Genomic DNA, 22,492 nt, shown 5'->3' on the forward strand with positions numbered 1-22,492 from the left:
TCTCTCCACTCCTCTGCATAACCCCTTGGCAATGCCGATCAGTTATACTTTCGGTTCTGCTTACAGAACTCCGTACGCCCCTCCTTAGAGCTTTCTTACCTTGAATTAAAACAAAAATCCATTCAGTAACACACAAGCAAGACTACTGACCTTGTTCAATCATGCACCCAATATCCTTCCTCTCCTTCTTCTCCGTCTTCCTATCCCTCTCCCTTGCAGCACCAAACACCCTAAACATCACAGTCATCAACGCCCAAAACAACCACTCCACCCTCGAATGCTGGGCCATTGAACCAGGCTTCCAGACCTCCTCGACAGCCGGCACGTCGGGTACCCAGGCACTGAATCTGGGCCCTATCGGGGGACCGGGTACTAATGCGTCGTATACGGTTCTCCCGCCGGGTTTTGATGGGGGCAGACATAATGCTCCTGCGAGGCAGTATGTATAACATTTATCTTCTCGTTCTTCTTCTTTCCTTTCCCTTCTCTTCTGTCAGGGCCTTCATATCCCCTTGTCCAGTTCCATGCATCCGCTCTCTAAATATCAACACACCCATTTAACCAACATACCTACCCAACATCTACTCACCTAAATACTGAGCCACTAATACCCGTCATCACCCTGCTAACTTCAACCTGTCCTACCTAACAGATGGGTTATCTTCCTCACCGGCCTAGCTCACATAACCCTCCCCAACTCGACGGCCGAAGCCTGGGTTCCCGGCGGCAAGTACGGGGTTATCCTCGCACTTGATACGGCGGGCGTTAGTATCCTGGGCCATGTTACTAGGTATCCCTCGACGGGGGAGACGGTTGCGGTGCAGGTTCCGTTGGGCGAGGGGGGTGTGCCGGGGCATGTGGTTTTGTATGAGGGGGGTTGTGTTGGGGAGGAGGTTTCTGGGTGAGCATTTTGAGTATAGGAGGTATGGAGGGGAACAGAGTAGGATGGTTAGTTCCACGCAAGCTAATATGTTTTCTGAGAGGCTGGTAATATCCAGGTTACGGGAGAAATTGAAGAATCGATGTTTTAGTACTGTATCTACTTGTATCAGGACAGCCAGCGCTATGGACATGTTGATCCACGGACATACAAAAATGTAGAACGAACAGGAGTCATGAAGCACAAGAAAGAGGAAGAGAAAATGCAGGCATCTGATGCATCAGAGTATATAAGTAAAAATCTTTTTATCAAAACACAAAAATTCAAAATCCCAAGACACGTCCCTCCGCGTTTCATACAAAAGCAAAAGGCAGCGAGTATAGACTCACGGCCCAACTCATTTCTTACCACCCTTCTTCCGACCCGCAGTAGTCTTGGCCTTCTTCGAGGGTGGAGGAGCCTCGATCATTTCGTCGTCGGACTCCTCGTCCTCCGTATCAGCGACAAAGTCCGCCAGCGAGCCCTCGCTGTCCTCGTCTTCGTCATCCTCGTTCTCCTCAAGTGACTCCTCGGCATCGGAGGAACCGGCAGATTCCTCGGCCTCAATGTCCAGGACACCCTCGTAACCATCCTCGTCGTCCTCATCATCCTCATCCTCCTCGTCGTCGGACTCGTCGATACCGTTCATCATGGATTCGTCCTCAACTTCCTCGAATGCAGAGTCGCGGATCGACTTGGTCCGCGGCTTAGCCTCGTCATCTTCTTCGTCGTCTTGGCCCTCAACGTAAATGACATTGTCCTCGTCCTCGCTGTCCATCTCGTCACCGCCGCGAATCGACTGTCGCAGTCCCAGCTGCGCATCCAGCATGTCCAGCTTACCCTTGAGCAGGAGTAGCGATGGCAGGCTCGATGAGCGTTGATCCATCACCTTGTATAATGTGGCCATGCGGTTCAGGAGCTCGGGGTGACCGGCCAGTGCGCCGCCGTGGGCAACACAGGTCCACTGCACCCAAACAAGGAGGTGGCCATAGCGGCCAGGCCGAGAGGAGAGACGCTCGGCGAGCTTCTGGAGAAGAGTGGCTGCCAGCGGAGACTCGAGGCGCTGGATAGTAGTGCGGATGATGGAGGTGTCGGCGGTGTGGAAGCAGGACTCGAGCATGTCCTTGTCGTTAGTCTTCAGGGACTGGGTGAGCACGGTAGCGAGCGACACGCCAGTGGGGATCTGTTGGACGGCAGTCGTGGGCTTGCCGGGGACAAGAGCACCCATGAGATTATCCTCGTCCATCTCGGCCTCGACATCGACTTCTTGACCAGCGTTGGCGCGCATGATCTCGCCGAACGAGGGCTCAGCACCCTCCTCCTCCTCTTCCTCGTCCTCGTCGTCGGAAGCGGCGTTCTCCATATCGACGTCCTCATCAGCGGGAGCAGCCTGCTTAGTAGGCTTGGCGGAGTCCTCAACATCAGAGTCCACATCACTGCCAGAGGCAGAGCCAGCCTCGTCATCATCATTCATCTCCACATCATTATCCACAATATTACCAGCCTCGACGACAACATGCGTCTCGTCCACCCGTCCCTCGCCCACATTCTTCGCGCTATTCAGAGTCGCAGATGCGACAGCAGAGCTGGACTTGGTCTTGACAACGGCCTTGAGCCCTGTGAACGAAAGCTCCTCGGTGGTCTCATCGAGCAGCTTCATACGCTGGAAAACGGGGATCACACCACCCTCGGCATAGGCAACAACAATATCAGGTCCAACAAACGAGGTTGATACAACGGGAACGCAAGCATCTGAGTCACCAGTGCGCAGGACCTTGAGAGAGGCATTCGCCTTCTGGGTCATCTGTTTTCGGTTGGCCTTGGCGCTGGCAGTATTGGCCGGGGCCGGAGCAAAGGGTTTCGTGAAAAGCTCGATGGTGCCGTCGTCGGTGACAGCGGCAAGAATTTGCTTTTCGGGAGTAGTGCTGTCGAGGAGTGACACGGAGGAGACATCCTGCTCGGCGACGAGATTCCGTACGAGCTTTTGGCTGGAGGTCTCGAAAACGTTGATGAAGCGCTCGCCGTCGGATGCAAGGAATGAGCCGTCTGATGAGATGACGGTGTGAATCTGGTTGCGCATCGCAGGGAACTTGACTGGTGGCTCTTCGGAGTTTTCCACATCGACCAGGAAGGGTGTTTGAGATGCGCAAATGACAGGTGAGCTGGAGGAGATGGGGCGAGCGATGGCTGTGAAAGTTGAGGAGGCGGGCAAGTGAATTGTCCTGTTCGACAGGCAGTCAGTAAGATGAGCTATCAAACGAGATCACGATGAGCTTTCGAGAGAGAATGTCTCGGTCATACCTTACACTCTGCCCAGTGCGCAGGTCCCACTGAACAAGCTTATTATCACCACCAATACTCCAAGCCTCCTGGGCCGGTTTCTCTGTAGTAAACTTGAAATCCTTGATACCCTTGTCATGTGCGCCAGTAAGAGTACCGACAATCTTATCCTCCGACGGGGAGAACATCCGAATATCCGAGCTGCTGGTACCAATCGCAACCACAACGTCGCCCTGATCCAACCCGTCCACCGCGCCGTTCACATCAGACCCGCGCTTGCGCTTCTTCTTGGACTGATCGCGATTCTTGCCTCCGAAATATCCCCAATCCAGCGAGGTGACCGTCTCCTTGGGTCCCAACGCATGTTCGCATTGTAGGCGGCCGGTGTTAACGTCGTGGATTCGGAGGTGCTGCGCATCCAGGCCCTGGATGACCGATGCGAACAGGGCCAATTGGTATTCCGACGGGGAGAAAGCAGCTCGCAGGATAGATGATTTGCTGCTAGTGCCAGCAACGCCGCCGGCCGGCGACGCAGCCGTGCCAACCTTGGCTGGGCGAGATGTCTTCTTGCCCATTTTTTTTTCTTGGAAGCGGAAGCTTTTTTTCCTTTCCTTTCTCTTCGCAGGGTTTCGGTTTTCGGCTCGGGTGTGAGTCGTCAATATGATCGTGAAGTACCGAGTCCCCAGGAAATCAAGAGAATCTCCACGATCAATTTGCTGTAATCCCGAGGGAGTGTTGGCTGGGGGATTCTGGGACTGGTAGTCTTGCAGTTGCGAAAAGGAAAAAAATGTTCTGTAGACTCTCGGGCTGGGCGCTAATCCTTTTTAGGGATAGCGCGGTTTGATGGCCTTATCTAATCAGCGCGCTCAGGTTTGGAGAGAAGAGAACCAAATGGACGTTCTTGTGTAGCAGGTTCGAGGTAATTTCTGGTGGTTCTTGGAATCACAATCTTTCATGTTATGTAGAAGAATTGACTGACAACAATTTTGTGGGAATTTCGGCTTGAGTTGATGGTGTGCGATCAGTCCGGAAGGTCTGCAAACACTGAATATATATCTTGACTCACTGTGTGATGTGGTGCTCGCGATAGGCAGTCTAGAGTTTTCCAAATCAATCTCATACTATAAAATCATAGTTGTAATATGGTATACTGCAATGCCCTTCTCTCAACCCATCACCATTTCCAGTCAGCATACGCATCTCTCGAGAATATCAATCAATACAATAGTATGATTTCTTTCTTGCTGGCCTATCGACCATCACATGACGAATGTATAGGTCCAACATGCGATGTTGTCTTGATGATTCCATTTCTTCCGTCCATGCAAGATCTAGATCGGATGTAATTCGTCTTGTAAATCAGCGTGGAGTTGCGATTGCCAATACAGTGTAGAGAGAGAGCAGCCAGTGGCATGAACACGCAGATCAAGCTTCCACCGACTTAGGTTCATATTTCCTTTTCTCAATGTCTTCTGCTGTATATTCTAAGATTTGCAATAATACAATTTGCCGGAGGAAAGGGACCAGAACTATAAATACTCCAAATAATAGTCTCAATGTATCCAACCGGGTATATACTTCATAATTTGTGCAACTCGGCCAGGCCCCAGTCCCGGACCATGTGACGATAACTCCGGAGTTCGCAAGTTATCTGCCTAATCTGTAAGGGCCCAGAGCGCCTCTTGTTGATTGGCCCGCGGCCGCTCCAATCTGCAAACCAAATTCCCCAAGCCGCTTGGCATAGTCTCCATCACTGATCGCTTTTCTCCTGGCATGTTCTTTGAGCTCACTGACAGCTTGCAGACCCCTCGTTACAATATCTCGAGCACCTTGCGCTAAACCAATAAATTTTCCATTACGCCCGTTCATTTGATTTATTACTAAGCCAACTGCCTGGCCCGACCATTCGCAAAGAGTATAATATCACGTGATGTGACGTTGCGGACTGGACGAATAACCACACTAAGCCGGATTCGGAGATAACCCTAGGGCTTGAGAGGGGACAAGGGAGAGTCGATGACACAGAGCCCGGCCGCCCCATGATGATCTCATGGTTCTATCCCTCGCAGACTATGGGCTCCACCTGGATAATCTGGGTAGGGCATGTTCATGAACCTCTTGGGAAATGATTTGGTGCGAGCTGGAGAGTCAGTTCGGTGACGGACTCGAAGGCAAGATCGAGACGAAGTTTTCAAAGGGGAATAAAAAAAGAAAAGCCAAAATTTTTCATTTCAGCGATACGGTATGGTACGGATGTCGGACGAACCAATCAGAGGGGATGAGAGGGAAACCGAGGGAACCAGCCTTGGTTGAACCAATCAGCAGGGGCATAGCACGGGCGGTGGAGTAGGCCGTGGCAGTGGCCTTCAGCCATCAGGTTCCGGTCGGTGGTCCTGCCTGGTCCTGCCATCGTCGCTGGACGAGGAGGCCTGTACTTAAGCCAAAAGGCTCCCGCCTCCGAAAAATCCTCTGCTTCCGTCCTTTCTTGCCCTGACCGCCCCCTTTCTTCTCCCTTAATCCGCCCGCCCCCGACCATACTCCTGGTTTATTGGTCATTGGCCATATCCCCCCTCTTCGCCCCCCATCCCTAAACAACGCGTCGCGTCGCGCTTGCTCCCTGCAGCTCTCACTTGTCGCTTTACTTGAACTGGCCGTTCTGCCCGTTTTGTTTATTCCGATTTTCTGATTCTAGCCCCTTCCCCCATCTCCACACCTCAGGCATATATCAGGCACCCTAATTCCTCTTCCCTCTCCCCGACCTCACCTTCCAAGTCCCGTGACTTGATCACCACTTCTGATCCTCGACGGGCTCCTTAACTCACCGCCCACGTGATCAACTCACCGCCTTCTTGGCAGTATAAATACTTTCGCCCCCGATCGCATTCTCCACTCTTTATATCTCACAATCTCCCGAGCTCTCCGAGCTTGCTCTCTACCTTTACCATTACTCGCACCACACCATCCGATCTTCCCTCTCTTCCTGATTCTTTCCAAGTTATCCCGTGCTAGTGCGGAGTGTGTATCCAGTTGAATTTCTCTCTCCGAACCAGTCGCGCGATCGCTCCGCTCTCCCGCATACCCTCTCACTTGTTTCACCTACCCTCCCACACCTAGAAGCTGTGTACTCTGGTCCTTGTCTAGAACTCAGTGCAAACATACCCCATGGCGACCCCGCCTCCCGAGGCTCCTTCGGTGGTGAAGGAGGATAAGCCTCAGCTGCCTCCCTCTCCGTCAGGTGCCTCCGCCCCAGATGTTGCGACAAACAGGTAAGCTTGGTTTATTGAATGATTGATCGGTTCACATGTTTGCTGTTCTCTTTACTTATTCCCCGGTTGATGCGTTTGATATCTCGTTTCACATATTTCACATGCCGACATATGGCTAACTTTGACCTTCAAGTGCTCCCGTCGCTACTTCAGACATCAAAACCGATGGCCCCGCCTTGACCGAGAATCACACGACCAAGATGAACGGCAACACTACCCACTCCCCTGCGATTGCCAATGGCACGAGCTCTGCGGCTTCTCCTCCCAAGTCACCAGTGCTGGATGCCCTCGAGCCTGCTATGCCAACTGTCTCAGCTTCCACCGATACCCCACCTACCTCTGCACATCCTGCACCCCAGGAGACAAAGGCTCCAGAAGAGACTGCTACTCTCACTTCCACTCTTACTCAACCTCAGACTGCCGATTCTGTCACCCCGGCTGCGACAAACGGCTCTGCTGAGAAGAGCGGAGCCAATACCCCACAAACCTCTGCGATCCCCTCCACTGGGAGCCTCCCCCCCGCAACTTTTGACGGTACCGCAGATGCGCCCCAGGATGCGATGGCTGTAGATGTGCCAGAGAAATCGCCTGCCGCTCCAGTCAAGACTGAGCTCCCCCACCACCCAACTACCGAATCCGCCACTCCGAACCTGCCTCCTCTCCAAACTGATCACGAAATGAAGGATGCCCCAAGTGCTCCAATCTCCCCCTCCAAGGTGTCCCGGGAGCGGGAGACTGATCCAGCTGAGGAGCCAGCGGCAAAGCGGACCAAGGTGGAGACCGAGAATGGCATGCCTGCGGACAAAAAGGCTCCAGAGCTGCCTACCCCTGCCACTGAGACTCCTGTTCCAATCCGAACTGGGGATGGACCTGCCATAACGAAAATGCAGCACAAATTCCTCACCAAACAAATCTCCAGCCTGAAGCGCATGCATGATTCGCGCTTCTACCGAGTCCCTGTGGATCCTGTTGCTCTGAACATTCCCAACTACCCGAGTGTCATCACGCGCCCAATGGATCTTGGCACTATCGAGAAGAAGCTCAAGGCCAATGAATACTCCAATCCTCAGGCGGTAATCCATGACTTTTCTCTCATGGTCCAGAACGCGCGAACCTTTAATGGGCCTGACCATCTGGTCTCCCAGGAGGGTGCGAAACTGCTCGCTACTTTCCAGAGACAGATGAATAATCTCCCCAAACCGGATGAGGTAGAGGAGAAAAAGAAGCCTAAGAAGGCGGCGGAGAAGACTTCGGCTGCTCGACGTGAGCCTCGCACCTCCACGGGTGGTCAAGTTGCCGCTCCGATCCCAACTATCCCGGCCCCGGCCCCGCCTGCTCCCAAGGCGCCCTCGCCTCAGAGCGCTACCTTTGCACTGGGACCCGAGGGACTGCCTGTCATTCGTCGGGACTCTGCCAACGCGGATGGACGTCCCAAGCGTTCCATCCATCCCCCAAAGCGTGACCTGCCGTACTCTACCAAGCCCAAGAAGAAGAAGTACCAATGGGAGCTTCGCTTCTGTCAGGAAGTTCTCGAGGAGTTGTACAAGCCAAAGCACCAGGCCATCGCCATCGCCTTCTACTATCCTGTGGACCCCGTTGCTCTCAATATCCCGACATACCACAGCGTGATCAAGCACCCTATGGATATGTCGACCATCAAGGCCAAGCTCAATACTGGCCAATATGAAAACGCCAAGGAATTCCACTCGGACGTCAAGCTGATGTTCAAGAACTGCTATCGTTTCAACCTGGAAGGTGATCCGATCTACCTCGCCGGCAAGAGCCTGGAAGATATCTTTGATAAGAAGTGGAACGGCAAACAGGAGTATCTCGCCAAGCACGAGCCTCCTCAAGAGCACAACTCGGAGTCTTCGGAGGAGGACAGCGATGAAGAGGCTGAGGAGAGTGATGAGGATATGGAGAAGATCAGCTTGCTCCAGCGACAGATTGCCGAGATGTCCCGTCAGGTCGAGATGATCCAGAAGAAGAAGAAGACACCTCCTGCCAAGAAGGGCTCCAAGTCTGGAAAGTCTGGTGCAAAGAAGGACAGCAAGAAGAGCGGCAGCAAGAAGGAGAAGAAGAGCAAGAGCCTCTCAAAGGTCGAGAAGTCTCGCAACATTACCTACCATGAGAAGCAGATCATCTCCAACGGTATCAGTAGCCTGCCGGACAAGAAGATGCAGGAGGCCCTCGGTATCATTCAGCAGAACGTTCCTGCTCTCAAGGTAAGTTCTATCCGCGTTTCGTCCGCAAGTGCTTAGCCGAGGTTCTAATCTGACTGTGTTGCATAGGGTACTCAAGAAGCCGAGATTGAACTAGACATTGATGAGCTGCCTAACGAAGTGCTGCTCATGCTGCTCAAGTTTGTGAAGAAGAACGTTCCCCACATCATGGATGACGAGGAGCCTACCACCGTGGGCGGTAACGTGGCCCCCGCTGCTCCCAAGCCGAAGAAGAACAAGCCGATGAGCAAGTATGAGCAAGAGGCTCAGATCAACATGCTCGAGAGCAACCTGTCTCGCTTCCAGGGTGGCAGTGGCTCTCCAGCGCCGATGCCTTCCGTCGAAGCCAACGAGTCTAGCGACGATGAATCTGATGATGATTCTGAGGAGAGCGAGGAGGAATAAATCCTCTCCTGACCAACCTGTACGGTCGTTCCGACTAGTGGGAATACCCGCTTTGTCTGTGTAATTTGCGTTCCGAGCGTTTCTTCTCTCTTTCTTTGCCCTCTCCTACGCCCCCGACATCATGAAGCCTGGATATCGATGCTCCGGTTCTACAATTGCTTCACGTCTTGCGCAAAACCCAATCGTTAATTTTCGTTTGGGTTAAGACCTACCCTGTACATATCTTTTTCAATTTTCCCCTACGTGATCCCTCCACACGAACACAACAAGCTCTGAAACGCACTGCCGGGCTCGCCAAGATGGGTATTCGTGCTGGCCATGGGATTTGGTTTGATTTGCTTGCAATGTTCTCCCCTTCCCTCTTCTGCTTGAATGTACATTTGATCTCTATCCTTACCTTGCTGAGGCATCACCCCAGCCAGGGTGGACTAGAGTCTTTGCTTCTCAATGATGAGACGAAGGATGGAAAAAAAATGGCGATCGAGATCGAAATGGAGCTGGCCAGGCTTCACATGTATGATTACGAACGAAACGCGCAAATGCCAAAATGTACTTTAGTACCTTAAGGTATCTGGTGTTATGGATTTTGTAGTTGTCAACCCAGTTGTGTGCCCGTGTAATTTATCTTTAGTCTTTTTAGACTTCAAGACATGTAATTCTTAATTTAGATTTAGCTCTTAAGCTCGAGGATGCTGCAGATCCCCACTTCCAGCCTATTGGCGGTGAACCTGACCTACTGACCTTCTTTTAACCTCCCACTCCTCGCCATGATTCCCCCTTGTGACCCTACCATTCTAGAACAAAACCCCCAGTTCAAACGGCTATATGAGAATCTCACAACAAATCTATTGAACCCGGATGGCTCGACTTGTGCCCACACCGCTGATCCAGCGCGGAGGGCTGTTGTGGATGTACGTCGCGACGCAGCCGGGCAGCTAGCTCCCCGCATCACCATGTCCCTTGGCATAGAGACAAAATCTAATGGCTTTGCCGGATAGGACTTGAAGCAATGCCAGCTCCGAAGCGCAAAGAAGAGGATTACAGAGCACACACTCAAGCAGCTAGCTTTCACAACGGACAGTGGACTCTCCGACGAGGTACGTCCCACCCTACATAAACGACTCCTTTCCCCCAACCACTATCACTTTACTAACTCACATCCACAACCCAGTGCCGTGATATCCTCGCCCTTATAGCAATATACCTCGAAACACCACGTTCCGCAATAGACCCAGACACACCACAAGATGACCCCTCGCAACCACAACCCTCGGACGACACGCTCACCCTCCTCGCACCAACAATCTCCTCCTTCTACACCCAAATCCCAACCTTAATAACGCCCTTCTCAACACTCCTCGCTAACACCCTCATAATACTCCGCGCCCTCTCCGCAACACCAGACACAGAGCCGACGCAAACCCCCGCCCCTCCGTCTACAAACCACCAGTCCCGCACCCGCGCTCGAGACCGCCGCGTGCGTGCCTCGCTAGCACCGTCTCCCCCTCTAGCGGCGCAGCTCCGTAAACGGGTCGACGCACTGCGCGCTGCGCAGCTCTCAGAGCTCCCCGCGACAAGGAGGGATATGGCCTCGACAGCAGCGAGGGTTATGGCTGTGCGGGCTGCGGTGCTGGAGCGTGTGGTTGTTGTGCTGGAGAGGGCGAAGCATGGGGCGCTTGCGAGGGGTGTCAGAGCGCGGGCAGAGCACCTGGCGGTCGTTGCGCAGGGGATTGAAGGGAAAGTTGAGTGCGTATTTCCCCACCCTCCCCTCTAATGCACTTTGGACGATAGTAGTGGTGTGGTGTGGTGCGGTGCTGACTTGTTGCAGGGTGTCTAAGCTTGAAATTGCGGCGGCGCTGTATACGCCTGAGACACTGGGTGCGTTAGATCGGTACCGAGTGCATTTGCGGGAGTCGAGGGCTCGTCTTGATGAGCGGAGGGTGGTGGTTGTTGAGGAGTTGGAACGGTATGGGGATGGAGGGGGTTGACGGAGATTGCGGGTCGGTATGGAGATTTGGTTAAGGAGGTTGAGAATGCACGGATTGAGATTGCGAGGTTGGGAGAGTAGGGTTGATGCTTCCTCGGTGGCTAGCTAGGGTTGGCTGTTTTGATGGGATATCCGGTGTATCAATATGCCATGCCATACCCCTGCGTGTCCATTTTGTGACTGGTTGGCAGAAGCTCTGGGTATTCATGATTAGGCTGATGTATTATGCCAGAGACCGGAAACAATCTGCCCCCAAAGCTACTAGATGTCATCTATACTCTTTTGAGTGGGAATCTCTTGACCAGCACGCCCTTGAGGCGTAGTTGGGAGAATTGCATCCTCTGTTTCATACTCAGTTCTAGGGAATATGAAACATATACACCGAAGATTTCTTTTTCCAAAGACGATCTACAGTTCTTCCCTTCTTTGGTCATATGTTTCACCTTTCTGTAATTGCGCCGTAAAGACAAAACAATCCGATGATCCCTAGACTTGTTGATAACCTTCACCCGCGCGATAAGATAACATTTGGCCAGACGATAAGATGGCATTCACGTGCCGCCTTCCCACAGTCACATGACCCCTCCGCCATAATTTCTGTCCGCCACCCAAAAGTCCCATACTCGCAATCAACATTGAGTCAACGTTCTCTATTTTCTCTACAACACCACGACCTGAAGTTCTCGATTCCACCACAATACCTCCGAAACCCACAAATACCCACCACCCATAATGGCCGACGACGCCCTCTCCATCTACGACGAGATCGAAATCGAAGACATGACCTTTGATCCAGCCCTACAAATCTACACATTCCCCTGCCCATGTGGCGACCGCTTCGAGATCGCAATCGATGATCTACGCGATGGCGAGGAGATTGCTGTCTGCCCCAGCTGCAGCCTTATGATTAGGGTCATCTTTGATCTGGTATGTTTATACTCCGGGTTGAATGCGTGGACTGTGCTAATAGACGTTGTATAGGCTGATTTACCCAAGGCGGATAATGTGCAGAGCGCGGGTACTGTTTCTGTGCAGGCTTGAATGAACTCTGAAAGTGGAGATGTTTACTTGAAGGGCCCTCGGTGTGGTCCGTTGGTGTCGACTCGAGGGCGACTCTATTTCTCACTTGGACTCAGATTGTCCTTTGTGGTTGTCTGCCATGTACCGACCACTAGACTACAACCAAAGCTGATCTTCTCAAGATTGTGACTCGAGGTTGGCCTGCGACTCCACAGCCCCGAAAATTTCGTCGTGCCGAATGCTGCGGGACTTTCAACTGTTCAATGATTACCCGCATCTCGAGTCTCGATCGCGAGGCCGTGATCCATATGACTTGTTTGGAGGAAGTTGGAACGGAGCTACTCCAGCAAGGTCACGCTGATGAGAAAGAAGGACTCGAGGGTGGTATGTAAGACGTGTGTTTTGCTTTGGAACTTGTCCTTGTCCCAGAACGTGTATCAGTTTCTTTGCATTGTAAGGAGGAACTAGCGAAGTTGTCGGTCGGTAATATCGTTTGGGTCTACCGCTGCTTCCCGGCCCAAGTTATCTGGGATGTTTCTATCATCAACTCGAAGGGACAAGAGCAAAATGCTGATCATCTGGGGTTGCGACCCAACCAATATTGTCGACCGACGGCCTCACCAAACCCTGCTCTCAGTACAAAGGAGACCCATACACATTCTGCGGCAAATCCAAGTTCACATCGCACTCATAAACCCCCCTCAAGCCCTTTGCCAGGTGGTAGGGGCTCTCGGTCACTAGCGATCTTGAGTGTTGAAGCCTCTTGAGAGGCACTCAGTTCGCAATTAACTCTCGCCGTCCATCGCTGTCCATCAAATTGCGAATACTTGATACTGGAAGGCATTTATGATACCCACTTGAATACATAGCAACATCAATCACTCCGCTATACTACTTTGTATATTGGCTCGCATATATTGCCAGGCACAACTGCCAGTCAAAAACTATTTCAACAAACCAGGCAGCACGTGAGACTCCGTGAAATTCCACAGTAACGAAGAATCCTGCGTATGGAACGCCGCGCCCGTATACCAGGTGCCTCGATAACCCTGCAATCCATACAACTGCTTATAAAAGCCACCCCTAATCTTCTCCGGTGACACTGTCAACTCGAACGGAGTATGGCTATTAAACCGCACAAATTCCGGCTCGACCTTCTCCGCGAATCCATTGTCCTGCAATTTCTTGACGTACGACAAGATTTCGCGTCGCACATGGTCGTCTGGTAGACTGCTTTGGCTGCCATACTTGATATCGAAGATGCCGTCTATCGCCGTTGGGACCACTGCGTAAACCAACGGTACATTGGGGAGGTTGTACGGAGTATCAGCGCCGACGGAGATTGTGTTGAAGCCTGCTGGTAAGCCGGTGTTCGTTACTAGGCTAGTCCAATAACCCGTGTTCTTGAACTGGCCGAAGAGGCCGGCCTCGTGGTGGTCTAGGTCAAAGGCCCGCAGATTCTCCAGTTTCTGAGGAATGGCGATCAAGAGTTTCTTGGCTTTCACGATCCGCCGGCCGGATGGGGTTTGCACCACTAGTGTGACTCCGTTGTCTTCTCGGTGTAGTGTGGAGATCACAGTGCTACTCAGCAGCACGTCAGATCCGAGGAGTTTGGTGGCGTGGTCATAGATCTCGTAATTATTCTGACTCGTTACAGCGAGGAACCCGGTCGAGAGAGCTTGAACAATTTCCAGTCCAAAGTTCTTGAAGACGTATAGTGTTGGCTGTACGAGGAAGTCACCCAGACCCTGTCCGAATCGGAAAATCGTCAAGGATGCGTTGTTGATGTCTGGGTGTTTGGCGAGGAAGTCTCCAAAGGGTTGCAGAAGCTCCTCTGGAACAGGATCCGGAAGAAAGAAGCCGGAATCGAGCTGTGGGTATTGAGCTAATTGTGTCGCATACGCCAACGTGCGACCGGAAGATCAGGACTGGTATAGTTGATTGGTTGTGCCGTCTGACCATCCAAATAAATTGACCCTACACCAAAGTTCGGTGCAACGACCCAAGACACATTCAGCCGATCGAGATAGTCCTTGACAATCTGCTGGGCGTGGAAGACTTCCACGCCGTAGTCCACAGGCACTTTGGTCACTGGGTCTTGATATGTATTGGTATGGCCGCCCAAAATGCTTTCTTTCTCAATGAGAATGACCGATTTGCCTTGATCGCGAAGTCTGACTGCGGAGAATGTCCCCGAGGCACCACCGCCTATGATAGCAATATCGCGGGTGATGACTTCCTCATCGCGGTGAGCGAATGAAGTGTAAGCTAGAAGCCCGAGAATGGCGAGGGTCCTGAGTGCTGGTTGAAACATGGCTATCTCATGAACTCTCCACGAGCTTCAGGGGGATGATGTTTATAAAGGGAGAGAAGAGATAATGTGATAGCTGATGATTGTTGTTATTTAACCTTTCCATCGATAGTATATGTCCACATACAGTATATGCTTACTGTGTCTGAGGTGAAAACAAGCTGGTGTACAGTAGTGGATTGACTATGTACTCCGCATCGCGATCCACAATCCTCAGCCTCAGCCCCTTGCAAGTTGCCAGAATGGATGGCCATTGTTGATTTCCGCTTTTGAGAATTCTCCGTATTACTGTATTATGGCAGACACGTTGTGATTGGCTCCATGGAAGAGCGAGAAGGATTACCAGGTACTTAACTAGGTTCCGCTCGGAAAAGATTATTCTTCATCTTATTTGCTCGACCGCTCGATTATGAACCGCCCTAGCGCCGTGCTCATGCCCTGACGCCTATGCATATCCTAGTATACAATTTCCTAATTAGATAACTTCCTCATCAGGCAATATTAATACAGGCTGATTTGGAACGACTGTAGAAATCAGCGAATCTCGTCCCTAACCCTCACTCGCTACTAGCCATCTTTCTAGTGATCTTGTTAGTTATCTTGTCAGTCATTGTGTTAACTAGTTATTGTGTTAGTCAATCAGTCATAGTGTTAACGAATTAGATATAGTTAGTTATCAGTCATCGTGTCAGTCATCATTTCAGTTTTTTTTTAGCCTTTGATCCTCTCTTCACGTTCTTTTCTTGTCTGTGGTATTTAGATTTGATTATCGTGAAAGAGGGCTATCAAGTAGAGAAGATTCCTTGTAGTTTACTAGATTTATCAAATATCTTATTTCCTTCATTGTCTGCCCTAGTAAGTAGCCTCAAGCAACATATAGATTAGATAATAGTAGTTTTAACTAACTAGTTAACTAACTAGTCAATTTGAAGTGTGAGATAATGATGTAAGCGGAGTTCGATGCCCTGGTAACTAGTTATTCGGCTTACCGAAAACCAGGACATTTGACATGCTAATTAGTTACCGAGGTAGTTAGTTAATTTCAGGATTCTACCGGGTTTTCTGCTTTACAACTGCGTTTCTGGTCGGTGGCCGCAACGACCGCTGTAGGTTTACAAGGTTCAAGACTGTGAAGTGCGGTGTTAGGTTTGGCTTATTTTGAGATTGCCTAAAACACCCTCTGATGGATCACTTGCTCGAGTCCTGCTTATGTTTGTACCTTGCAGTAGGATATCAGAAATGAAAAGCCAGGGTTCGAGCAGTGCAGAATATAGCCTTGCTGTGGTAGGCGACGGGAGTGGAGGAATACGTGAACGAGTCGGGCCAGGTCCTGCATGGGGTTGATTACTTATGCTCACAATGGAAGGAGACGTCAACCTTCTGCCGAATCAAGATGAATTATTTCTGAAAAAATCCCGTTTAAACCATGCTTATCCGCCGTAGACGCAACATTGGAGATCAATTGAGAGGCTGGGAGCTTTGAGGAGAACTTTGTGGATGATATTACCGCAGAGCAGCCTTGAAGAGACGCGTTAAGAAGAGACGCGTTAACCGATGACACGCAGGTGGCTTATCAACATAGCAGACGGACTGTCAATGTAATATGAATCCATACAGTAACCTTTATAGGGCAAACGGTGGCCGTGCCCGATAGTCACCCCAGTCGCCCTTTGATCCCCCGCGCTAAATTTACTGCCCATCACATCAGGTATGAAAAAAGAATCATGACAAGTCGGACAGTCCTTTGACATTGAACACTCATAAAACTAAAATACAAAGTCTGCCTTATCTGCCCTAGAAGAGGCGATCAGTGCTCCGTGGCCCAATCTCCCAATCAAGGGCAAAAGATTATGACAAATGCGATATCGACCCTTCTCTGACATATCATCTGGTGGTCTTCGTATCATTCGACCAGACAGAGATGAGCTTACTCATCCGCACCCTCACCATAGATATCCTTGGGAAGCTGCAGCGTCAATTCCGTGTTCAGAAGCTCCGTCAGGTTTGATCCGTCCCGCAAGTAGATCCATTGGCCGTGCACGAATGGGCGCGAGTCCTGCTTCTCGTATATGCGATCACCCTCGACAATCCAGTCAAACCGCTTGGGGCCGGAGATGGGCGAGCTGAGCCAGATTTGCTTGTTGGGGGGTTGTTTGTTGAGGACGTAGGTGCCGATTGCAGGAACGGTGATGTTGAGCACACCAGCCTGGGAGATGGTCAGTACATGATATTGGTTGGTCGGAAACATTTTGAAATACGAGAGGAGTATAGCAGGGGGAATAGAATTGAGTATAGGTAGGATATGCAATGGAGAGAATCACTCACGCTGTACTCTGCCTCCACATCTGACCCCTCCTCTTGTGCCTTCTCTAGCTCCCCGAGGAGAACATTGAAATAGTGTTCCGAGTACTCGTGGTATTCTTCCGGTGTCAGAGGCGACGGCTCAGTGACATGTGCACCTAAGCCAGCAATAGGTGTACTCTCAGGATTCGATGGCCGGGGGTTCTCCGAGTCAGGCTGGATGCCCTTTGAGAAGAATGCGGAAGAGGTGAATGTCCGCGGATGCACTGGGTAGCTGCGGCAGAGGGGAACCACGGCTTGGCGGGTAGTGCTAGAGGTGCATGAGGAGGCTCGGATAGTCGAGCTAGCACGGAGTAGACGGGGTACACTGCGGGAGAGCATTGTGGGATATTGAGCGAGGTTGAAGATCTCAAAGGATGTGGGAAACCTCGGAAGGTTAAGTGAAGCTTGAGCTGCGGAGAAGTGGTCCGCCTACATCATCGGTCGGGTACAACCATACCGCCTTCCCGAAACGGATAGCTTCCGGAAACGATATTATTGGTTAACTGACATACATACTGTACCTGTAGGAGGATCTAAGGTGGAGTGGAAGGTTTAACATTTTAAAGTAGACAAATCTAACTCAAGGGAGATACTGTATTTTGAATGTGTATTTTAGATTGCAGATTTCTAAAGAAAGCTCTGGATTCTCTCTCGTTTGGCATGTCGTGCAAAGTCACTTTACCTCAGAGCTAAGCCTGATGAGGAAGGACTTTTTAGCTTATTTGCTGGCGATACCCTAATTATGAATAGCAAACTCTACCTTTCCTACTGTATATAGATGGAGCCATATATCAAGAATAGCCAAAAGTTTCCGTTGTTACTAGTAGACATCATCGATGTAGAAGGATGGTCCAATGTGAGGCTCCACTATACTGCCATACAGTCGATCACTACGTCAGTGTTGTTTCCTTGCTTGGAAATTGGATAAAGTACAACAAGGTAATGTTGTAGACTTACGTACGACCTGGCCAATCTCTAACAATTCTATTATAGCGATAAAGTCAAGTTAGTCACTGCTCTGAAATACCCATCAATTTCCGCCCAGTAAAGCATCTTCTTAAGTCACCAGGGAAATGCAGCTCCGATTCTCCTTATTGGCACTTACTGCCACGCCTGTATTATCTTCTTCTTATCAATTCGATCCCCTCAAACACTCCGCAGGACATTGCCCCTTACTTTGCTTCCCACGATCTCCCTCTTCAATCACCTCCTCGACGGGGTTACAATCTCACTCGAGCGGCTTATTTGATCCGCCATGCCGTCATATACACGAACGACTTCGATTATGAAACTTATCTTGAGCCCCCCGTGAAGAAGTTGCAAAATACGTCCCAGGACTGGTCATCTACAAAGACACTCAAGTTATTGTCTAATTGGAGTGCACTGATCGACGAAGAGCACGTGGAAAAGCTTACTCGTGTTGGCCTGCAAGAGGCTCGATCGCTCGGAACCAGCCTTCATCAAAAATACATGAATTTTGAAACACCCAGGGTTATATGATCCTCAACCGCGGACCGGATGGTGAAGAGCGCGCAGGCGTTTATCTCCGGCTTTACGAACAATCACACAAGTCTCATCAACCTGAACCCAGGCCGAGGAAAGCAAAAAGGCGGGAGCGAATTCATTGACTCCTTACAAGAGCTGCAAAGCACACAGTTCTTCCTACGGCAGCAACCAATCCTCAGTATGACTGCTAACCAGTCACTTACTGAATGGAAATGATGCTGATGACTATCTAGGCTTTCGGAAAAATATAGAAAGCCCATAATCGCACGGTTCAATGCCGAGGCACCATCCTTCAACTTTACTGCAGGTGATATAACCGGCATGTTCGAGTTGTGCGGGCATGAGAGCGTTATTCGCGGCTCTTCTCCTTTTTGCTCTCTCGCTCTATTCAACTCGGATGAGTGGCTGGGATTTGAGTACGCGAACGACCTGATATACTTCCACAACACGGGATACTGCCGGGGCCTATCTCCTGTTCTCGGATTTCGGTGGGTCAACGCCAGTGTCACGACATTGAAGGACGAGTCTTTATGTCAAGAGCTATACGTATCATTCACTCATCGCGAAGTCCCACCGACTGTCATCGCAGCGTTGGGTGTGAATAATAATAGTGCGTACACGGGAGCAAATAACGTGAGCGAGACTATGTCTGAGAATGGTATCAACTACAACCGTGCATAGAAGAGTAGCGAAATTCTTCCGTTTCTCACCAATATTGCTGTTGAGAAGATGTCATGCCAGAGCTACGGCTATGAATAAGGAAAGTATTATCGGATTCTGAATAATGCAGGTCCCCAGCCGTTGGTCGAATGTCGGGATGGGCCTGGTGGGAGCTGTTCAAAGGACAAGTTTCATGATTTCATTGGCAGAAGAGGGGAGTTATTTGGTGGCTACAACAAGGCTTACGGAGTCACTGACCTCCCATCATCCTTGGCTATCTATGGACCATAAAAATGGTCGTTATTGCGTGGACACATTAGTACAAGTGGAACATGGGAGGATGATTCGATGCACGCACATATTTGATAAACCTATTGAGATGATAAACACTAGATCATCCCTTGAATGAGACTCAATAGTTTCACCTCCATAACTAAAGCCCCTCCATTGACCGGCGTCGAGTTTCCGAGCCAAAATTGAGGGTAGATTATGTCCCGACCTCGCATTCATCTCTTTTCAACCAAGCCACCCCACACTTCGACCGATTTCCAATAGACTGCACACTAAAACTTTTCGTACTAAACCGAATTTTGAAGAGGTCCCGAGCCGAAAGAGACTGACACAACTTCGAAGAACTGCATTTCCATCATTTGGTTATCCAAATACGCTATGATCGGCATTTTCCATGCGACTATAAAGTGGAGCCGAGGGTGGAGCCGGCCCTGGTGAACCGACTCTTAGTCCATCAATAGACTGGGTATGTCAAAGATACGTGGAATCTGATCTGTGAAAAGAGTACAAAGCGTGGACAAATCCCTCAGGTACGTCTTTCAGGAGCTTCATACCTAAGCTGTGCAAAACTTCTTACCAAACTGACAGCATCGAAATACCTCTATTCAATCCATCATCATGCGCATTTCAGGTCCATTTAATATACTACGCCTGTTAATTGGGCTGGCAGTTATACCATTTGCCGCTGCACTAGTCGGTAGAAAAGCGGATAACCCGTCAAACAGCCACTGCTCTCGGGTGTGCATGACCAACATCGTCACCCAGGTCCTGGATTCCATGGTGGCTCATAATCCGTACGCCTTACCGATGGCACCGACCTACCGAGCGACTGAGAATTCGCACCCAGCAGCACTCGGAATGATGACATCGTGGCGCACCATCACCAAAGCAGGCCCGCCCAGTCTGTTAGCAATCGACACCACGAATGGAACTGCATATTTCGCCCTAGATATCAGTGAAGGAAACGACGCCACGGAATCAGTCCTTCGAGGTCGACTTAAGGTGGTTCATCGGCAAATCACCGAGATAGAGCTATTCATCAATCGCTATCGCGGTGATCATGGCTTTTCTTTCTCTGCTGCGGAACTTCCAACGAATTACGAGGTGTTGATGTCGCCGCCAGCTAATCGAACGAAAGCCAGCAGAGCAACACTAGAGGCATTAAGCGAGTCACTGTTCGCGACGTCTAGTAATTTCTCAGTTACGGTCGGCGACGCCTGTCAATTCACCGAGTTAGGTTGGAAAGTTGTTGATCCAGGCACGAATGGGACTGGTTCAACAGATCCCTTGGGCTGTGTCTGGCCCTCTGATCACCCCACAGACACGAATGCACGAGTGGGCCTAGTCATCGACGAGGAGTTGGGGTTCGTTGTGACTAGTGGCACAATTCCAGGTAAGGTTTATCCGTACGGGAATATCTCTGCATTCATCCCGGACGCCATGACTTCGGCGCAGGAGGCTCAGGAGGTGTGGATTGAGGAGATGAATGCCCTCGGTATTATGCCGTTGCTTTCTCCCACTGGGGCTACTGGAGATACACTCGAAGTTCTTCAGTACTATAATGGTGAGCTTCAGGCTATGCAGATCAATGTGTACCTGAGTGGTCCCGATATGACATCGCCCTGGCTGTAGCGCATGTCGTTGTTGCTGATCCCTGATGTTGATGTCTGTGGATGCTGAAGAAAGGGACGTGAGGATTTGCAGCCTCTGTTGCATCTACATGGACCTCTGTGCTGTTAAATTAGCAGGGCAATCTTGAGATTAGTTTACTCCATCCCATATTTTTCAGCTAGTCCATGCTACAAATTATGAATTAGCATTGAACAATCTACTATTTTGTCTCATTTTGTGTCTCTATGATACCAAGTTCAGAGCTGGTCTTCAAACAATAACAGCCAGCTGATGAGATATACTCAATGCGGGTCTTCGACTCGTCAATTTGACTTGTTTTCTATCTATTGCAGGATCTCAGTTTTTCATTTACAGTTATTCCCGATATCAACTCTAAGCCGATACCCGTGCGGGAGTGGAACCCACGATCTCAACGGCTATACACCATGTTGGGCACACGGTAGCACAATCTGTTACGTACAGTTCAAGTCTGCGAAATTCCGTCCGATATCTGGTACTGCGAGTAATCATTCACTTACGTTAACCTAGAAGGGACTAGCTAGTGCCAACACTAAATGACCACTCCATAACAGCATCCATGTCTCGCTGCATCTTTCTATATCCTTTTCTGTCTAAGTTCTTCCAAGTTACAATCACGATTCTGCCATGTCTCCCACGCAATACAAACTTATCTTCAGGGTACCCCCCTCTCACCTGGAATCCTGCAAACAAGCAGTATTCACTGCCGGCGCAGGGACATATCCTGGAGGGGTGTATGGAGAGTGTTGTTTCGAAGTGCTGGGGATGGATCAGTTCCGACCAGCTGAAAAATCGACCCCCTTCATTGGCAAGCCTGGGCAGCTTGAGCGAGTCGCCGAATATCGAGTTGAGACATTGTGTGTTGGCGAGGATGTGATGCGCAACTCGGTCAAGGCGTTGCGAAAGGCTCATCCCTATGAGCAAGTTGTGATTGAGGTCGTGCAGCTTGTCGATATTGAGGGCAGTGACTTTTACTAAGTGAACTTGAAACCCTTGGATCAGTATGTTATAGCTCTTTTCCCTACTATATTACATAAAGTTCCCTTTTCTGACAGTCAATGGGCAGTTCAATGTCATTGCCATTTCTCACGCAGACGGGCCCAGCAAAGACTGCCCCCCAATTGAAAGGCGAGGCCGATGAACGGAGGGTGGATAGAAATCGGAAATGGTCGGGTTTCAAAGTGGAATTCGGCAAAGAAGATAAGGGGATTGGTTGATAACCTTAATTACTGCCCTACATATTGTTATATTCGGAGTGGCAGTCCACATTTGTAATTTCAGCAACGTTATGTGCTTCAGCTTCCTCTCTATTAACAAGTTTATCTAAATGATTATCCGATTATTTCTGTGAATATCTCCGACATCATAATCCTGTTTGTCTTCAAAGCATGATAAAAGGGCTCCACTCTAGTGGACCTGCCATCAAGTACACGTACGTAATAGGCCATGGCGGGTTTCGGTTTAGCCCGCATTCCCGAGGACCACAGTGGCCTAGACTGGCGCAACAACTCTACTCCACTGATACAGTGATTCTCGAAATCGGCTTGACCAATACACACTTAATAACTCTTTTTCGGACCCACTGCCAAGGTCTTAGTGCGAGTAAATTATTGAGCGGGCGCGTTGTAAGAT

General features: G+C 50.3%; 10 protein-coding genes across 10 annotated transcripts; 7 read left to right on the plus strand and 3 right to left on the minus strand.

The window, feature by feature from the left end:
- Positions 1-161: 161 nt before the first annotated feature.
- Positions 162-905, plus strand: N7458_011411 (uncharacterized protein; the record flags this gene model as incomplete). Its single annotated transcript, XM_056914793.1, has 2 exons — positions 162-439; positions 653-905. 2 exons carry the CDS (start codon positions 162-164, stop codon positions 903-905), a joined length of 531 nt encoding a protein of 176 aa, XP_056759547.1.
- Positions 906-1,277: 372 nt separating this feature from the next.
- N7458_011412 (WD40 repeat domain-containing protein) lies at positions 1,278-3,774 on the minus strand (the record flags this gene model as incomplete). Its single annotated transcript, XM_056914794.1, has 2 exons — positions 1,278-3,141; positions 3,221-3,774. 2 exons carry the CDS (start codon positions 3,772-3,774, stop codon positions 1,278-1,280), a joined length of 2,418 nt encoding a protein of 805 aa, XP_056759548.1.
- A 2,587-nt stretch (positions 3,775-6,361) lies between these two features.
- N7458_011413 (putative transcription regulator BDF1) lies at positions 6,362-9,092 on the plus strand (the record flags this gene model as incomplete). Its single annotated transcript, XM_056914795.1, has 3 exons — positions 6,362-6,465; positions 6,599-8,690; positions 8,757-9,092. The coding sequence occupies 3 exons, from the start codon at positions 6,362-6,364 to the stop codon at positions 9,090-9,092; spliced, it is 2,532 nt and encodes an 843-aa protein (XP_056759549.1).
- Positions 9,093-9,859: 767 nt separating this feature from the next.
- On the plus strand, positions 9,860-11,160 carry N7458_011414 (uncharacterized protein; the record flags this gene model as incomplete). The annotated part of the gene is given in 5 exon segments (XM_056914796.1): positions 9,860-10,003; positions 10,091-10,189; positions 10,264-10,838; positions 10,921-11,058; positions 11,073-11,160. The coding sequence occupies 5 exon segments, from the start codon at positions 9,860-9,862 to the stop codon at positions 11,158-11,160; spliced, it is 1,044 nt and encodes a 347-aa protein (XP_056759550.1).
- A 651-nt stretch (positions 11,161-11,811) lies between these two features.
- Positions 11,812-12,120, plus strand: dph3 (CSL family zinc fnger-containing protein; the record flags this gene model as incomplete). Its single annotated transcript, XM_056914797.1, has 2 exons — positions 11,812-12,006; positions 12,061-12,120. The coding sequence occupies 2 exons, from the start codon at positions 11,812-11,814 to the stop codon at positions 12,118-12,120; spliced, it is 255 nt and encodes an 84-aa protein (XP_056759551.1).
- A 923-nt stretch (positions 12,121-13,043) lies between these two features.
- On the minus strand, positions 13,044-14,413 carry N7458_011416 (amine oxidase, flavin-containing superfamily; the record flags this gene model as incomplete). Its single annotated transcript, XM_056914798.1, has 2 exons — positions 13,044-13,933; positions 14,002-14,413. The coding sequence occupies 2 exons, from the start codon at positions 14,411-14,413 to the stop codon at positions 13,044-13,046; spliced, it is 1,302 nt and encodes a 433-aa protein (XP_056759552.1).
- A 1,930-nt stretch (positions 14,414-16,343) lies between these two features.
- N7458_011417 (frataxin family protein) lies at positions 16,344-17,092 on the minus strand (the record flags this gene model as incomplete). Its single annotated transcript, XM_056914799.1, has 2 exons — positions 16,344-16,616; positions 16,736-17,092. Coding segments are annotated over 2 exons (630 nt in total), but the record flags the coding sequence as incomplete, so codon positions are not given.
- Positions 17,093-18,271: 1,179 nt separating this feature from the next.
- N7458_011418 (putative histidine acid phosphatase) lies at positions 18,272-18,940 on the plus strand (the record flags this gene model as incomplete). Its single annotated transcript, XM_056914800.1, has 2 exons — positions 18,272-18,408; positions 18,493-18,940. The coding sequence occupies 2 exons, from the start codon at positions 18,272-18,274 to the stop codon at positions 18,938-18,940; spliced, it is 585 nt and encodes a 194-aa protein (XP_056759554.1).
- Positions 18,941-19,828: 888 nt separating this feature from the next.
- N7458_011419 (uncharacterized protein) lies at positions 19,829-20,842 on the plus strand (the record flags this gene model as incomplete). Its single annotated transcript, XM_056914801.1, has 1 exon — positions 19,829-20,842. The coding sequence occupies one exon, from the start codon at positions 19,829-19,831 to the stop codon at positions 20,840-20,842; it is 1,014 nt and encodes a 337-aa protein (XP_056759555.1).
- A 645-nt stretch (positions 20,843-21,487) lies between these two features.
- Positions 21,488-21,838, plus strand: N7458_011420 (uncharacterized protein; the record flags this gene model as incomplete). Its single annotated transcript, XM_056914802.1, has 1 exon — positions 21,488-21,838. One exon carries the CDS (start codon positions 21,488-21,490, stop codon positions 21,836-21,838), a length of 351 nt encoding a protein of 116 aa, XP_056759556.1.
- Between the last annotated feature and the right edge of the window lie 654 nt (positions 21,839-22,492).

The sequence above is a fragment of the Penicillium daleae genome (genome assembly GCF_028827525.1).
Source record: "Penicillium daleae strain IBT 16125 chromosome Unknown utg000009l_segment0_segment0, whole genome shotgun sequence".
Taxonomy (NCBI): Eukaryota; Fungi; Ascomycota; class Eurotiomycetes; order Eurotiales; family Aspergillaceae; genus Penicillium; species Penicillium daleae.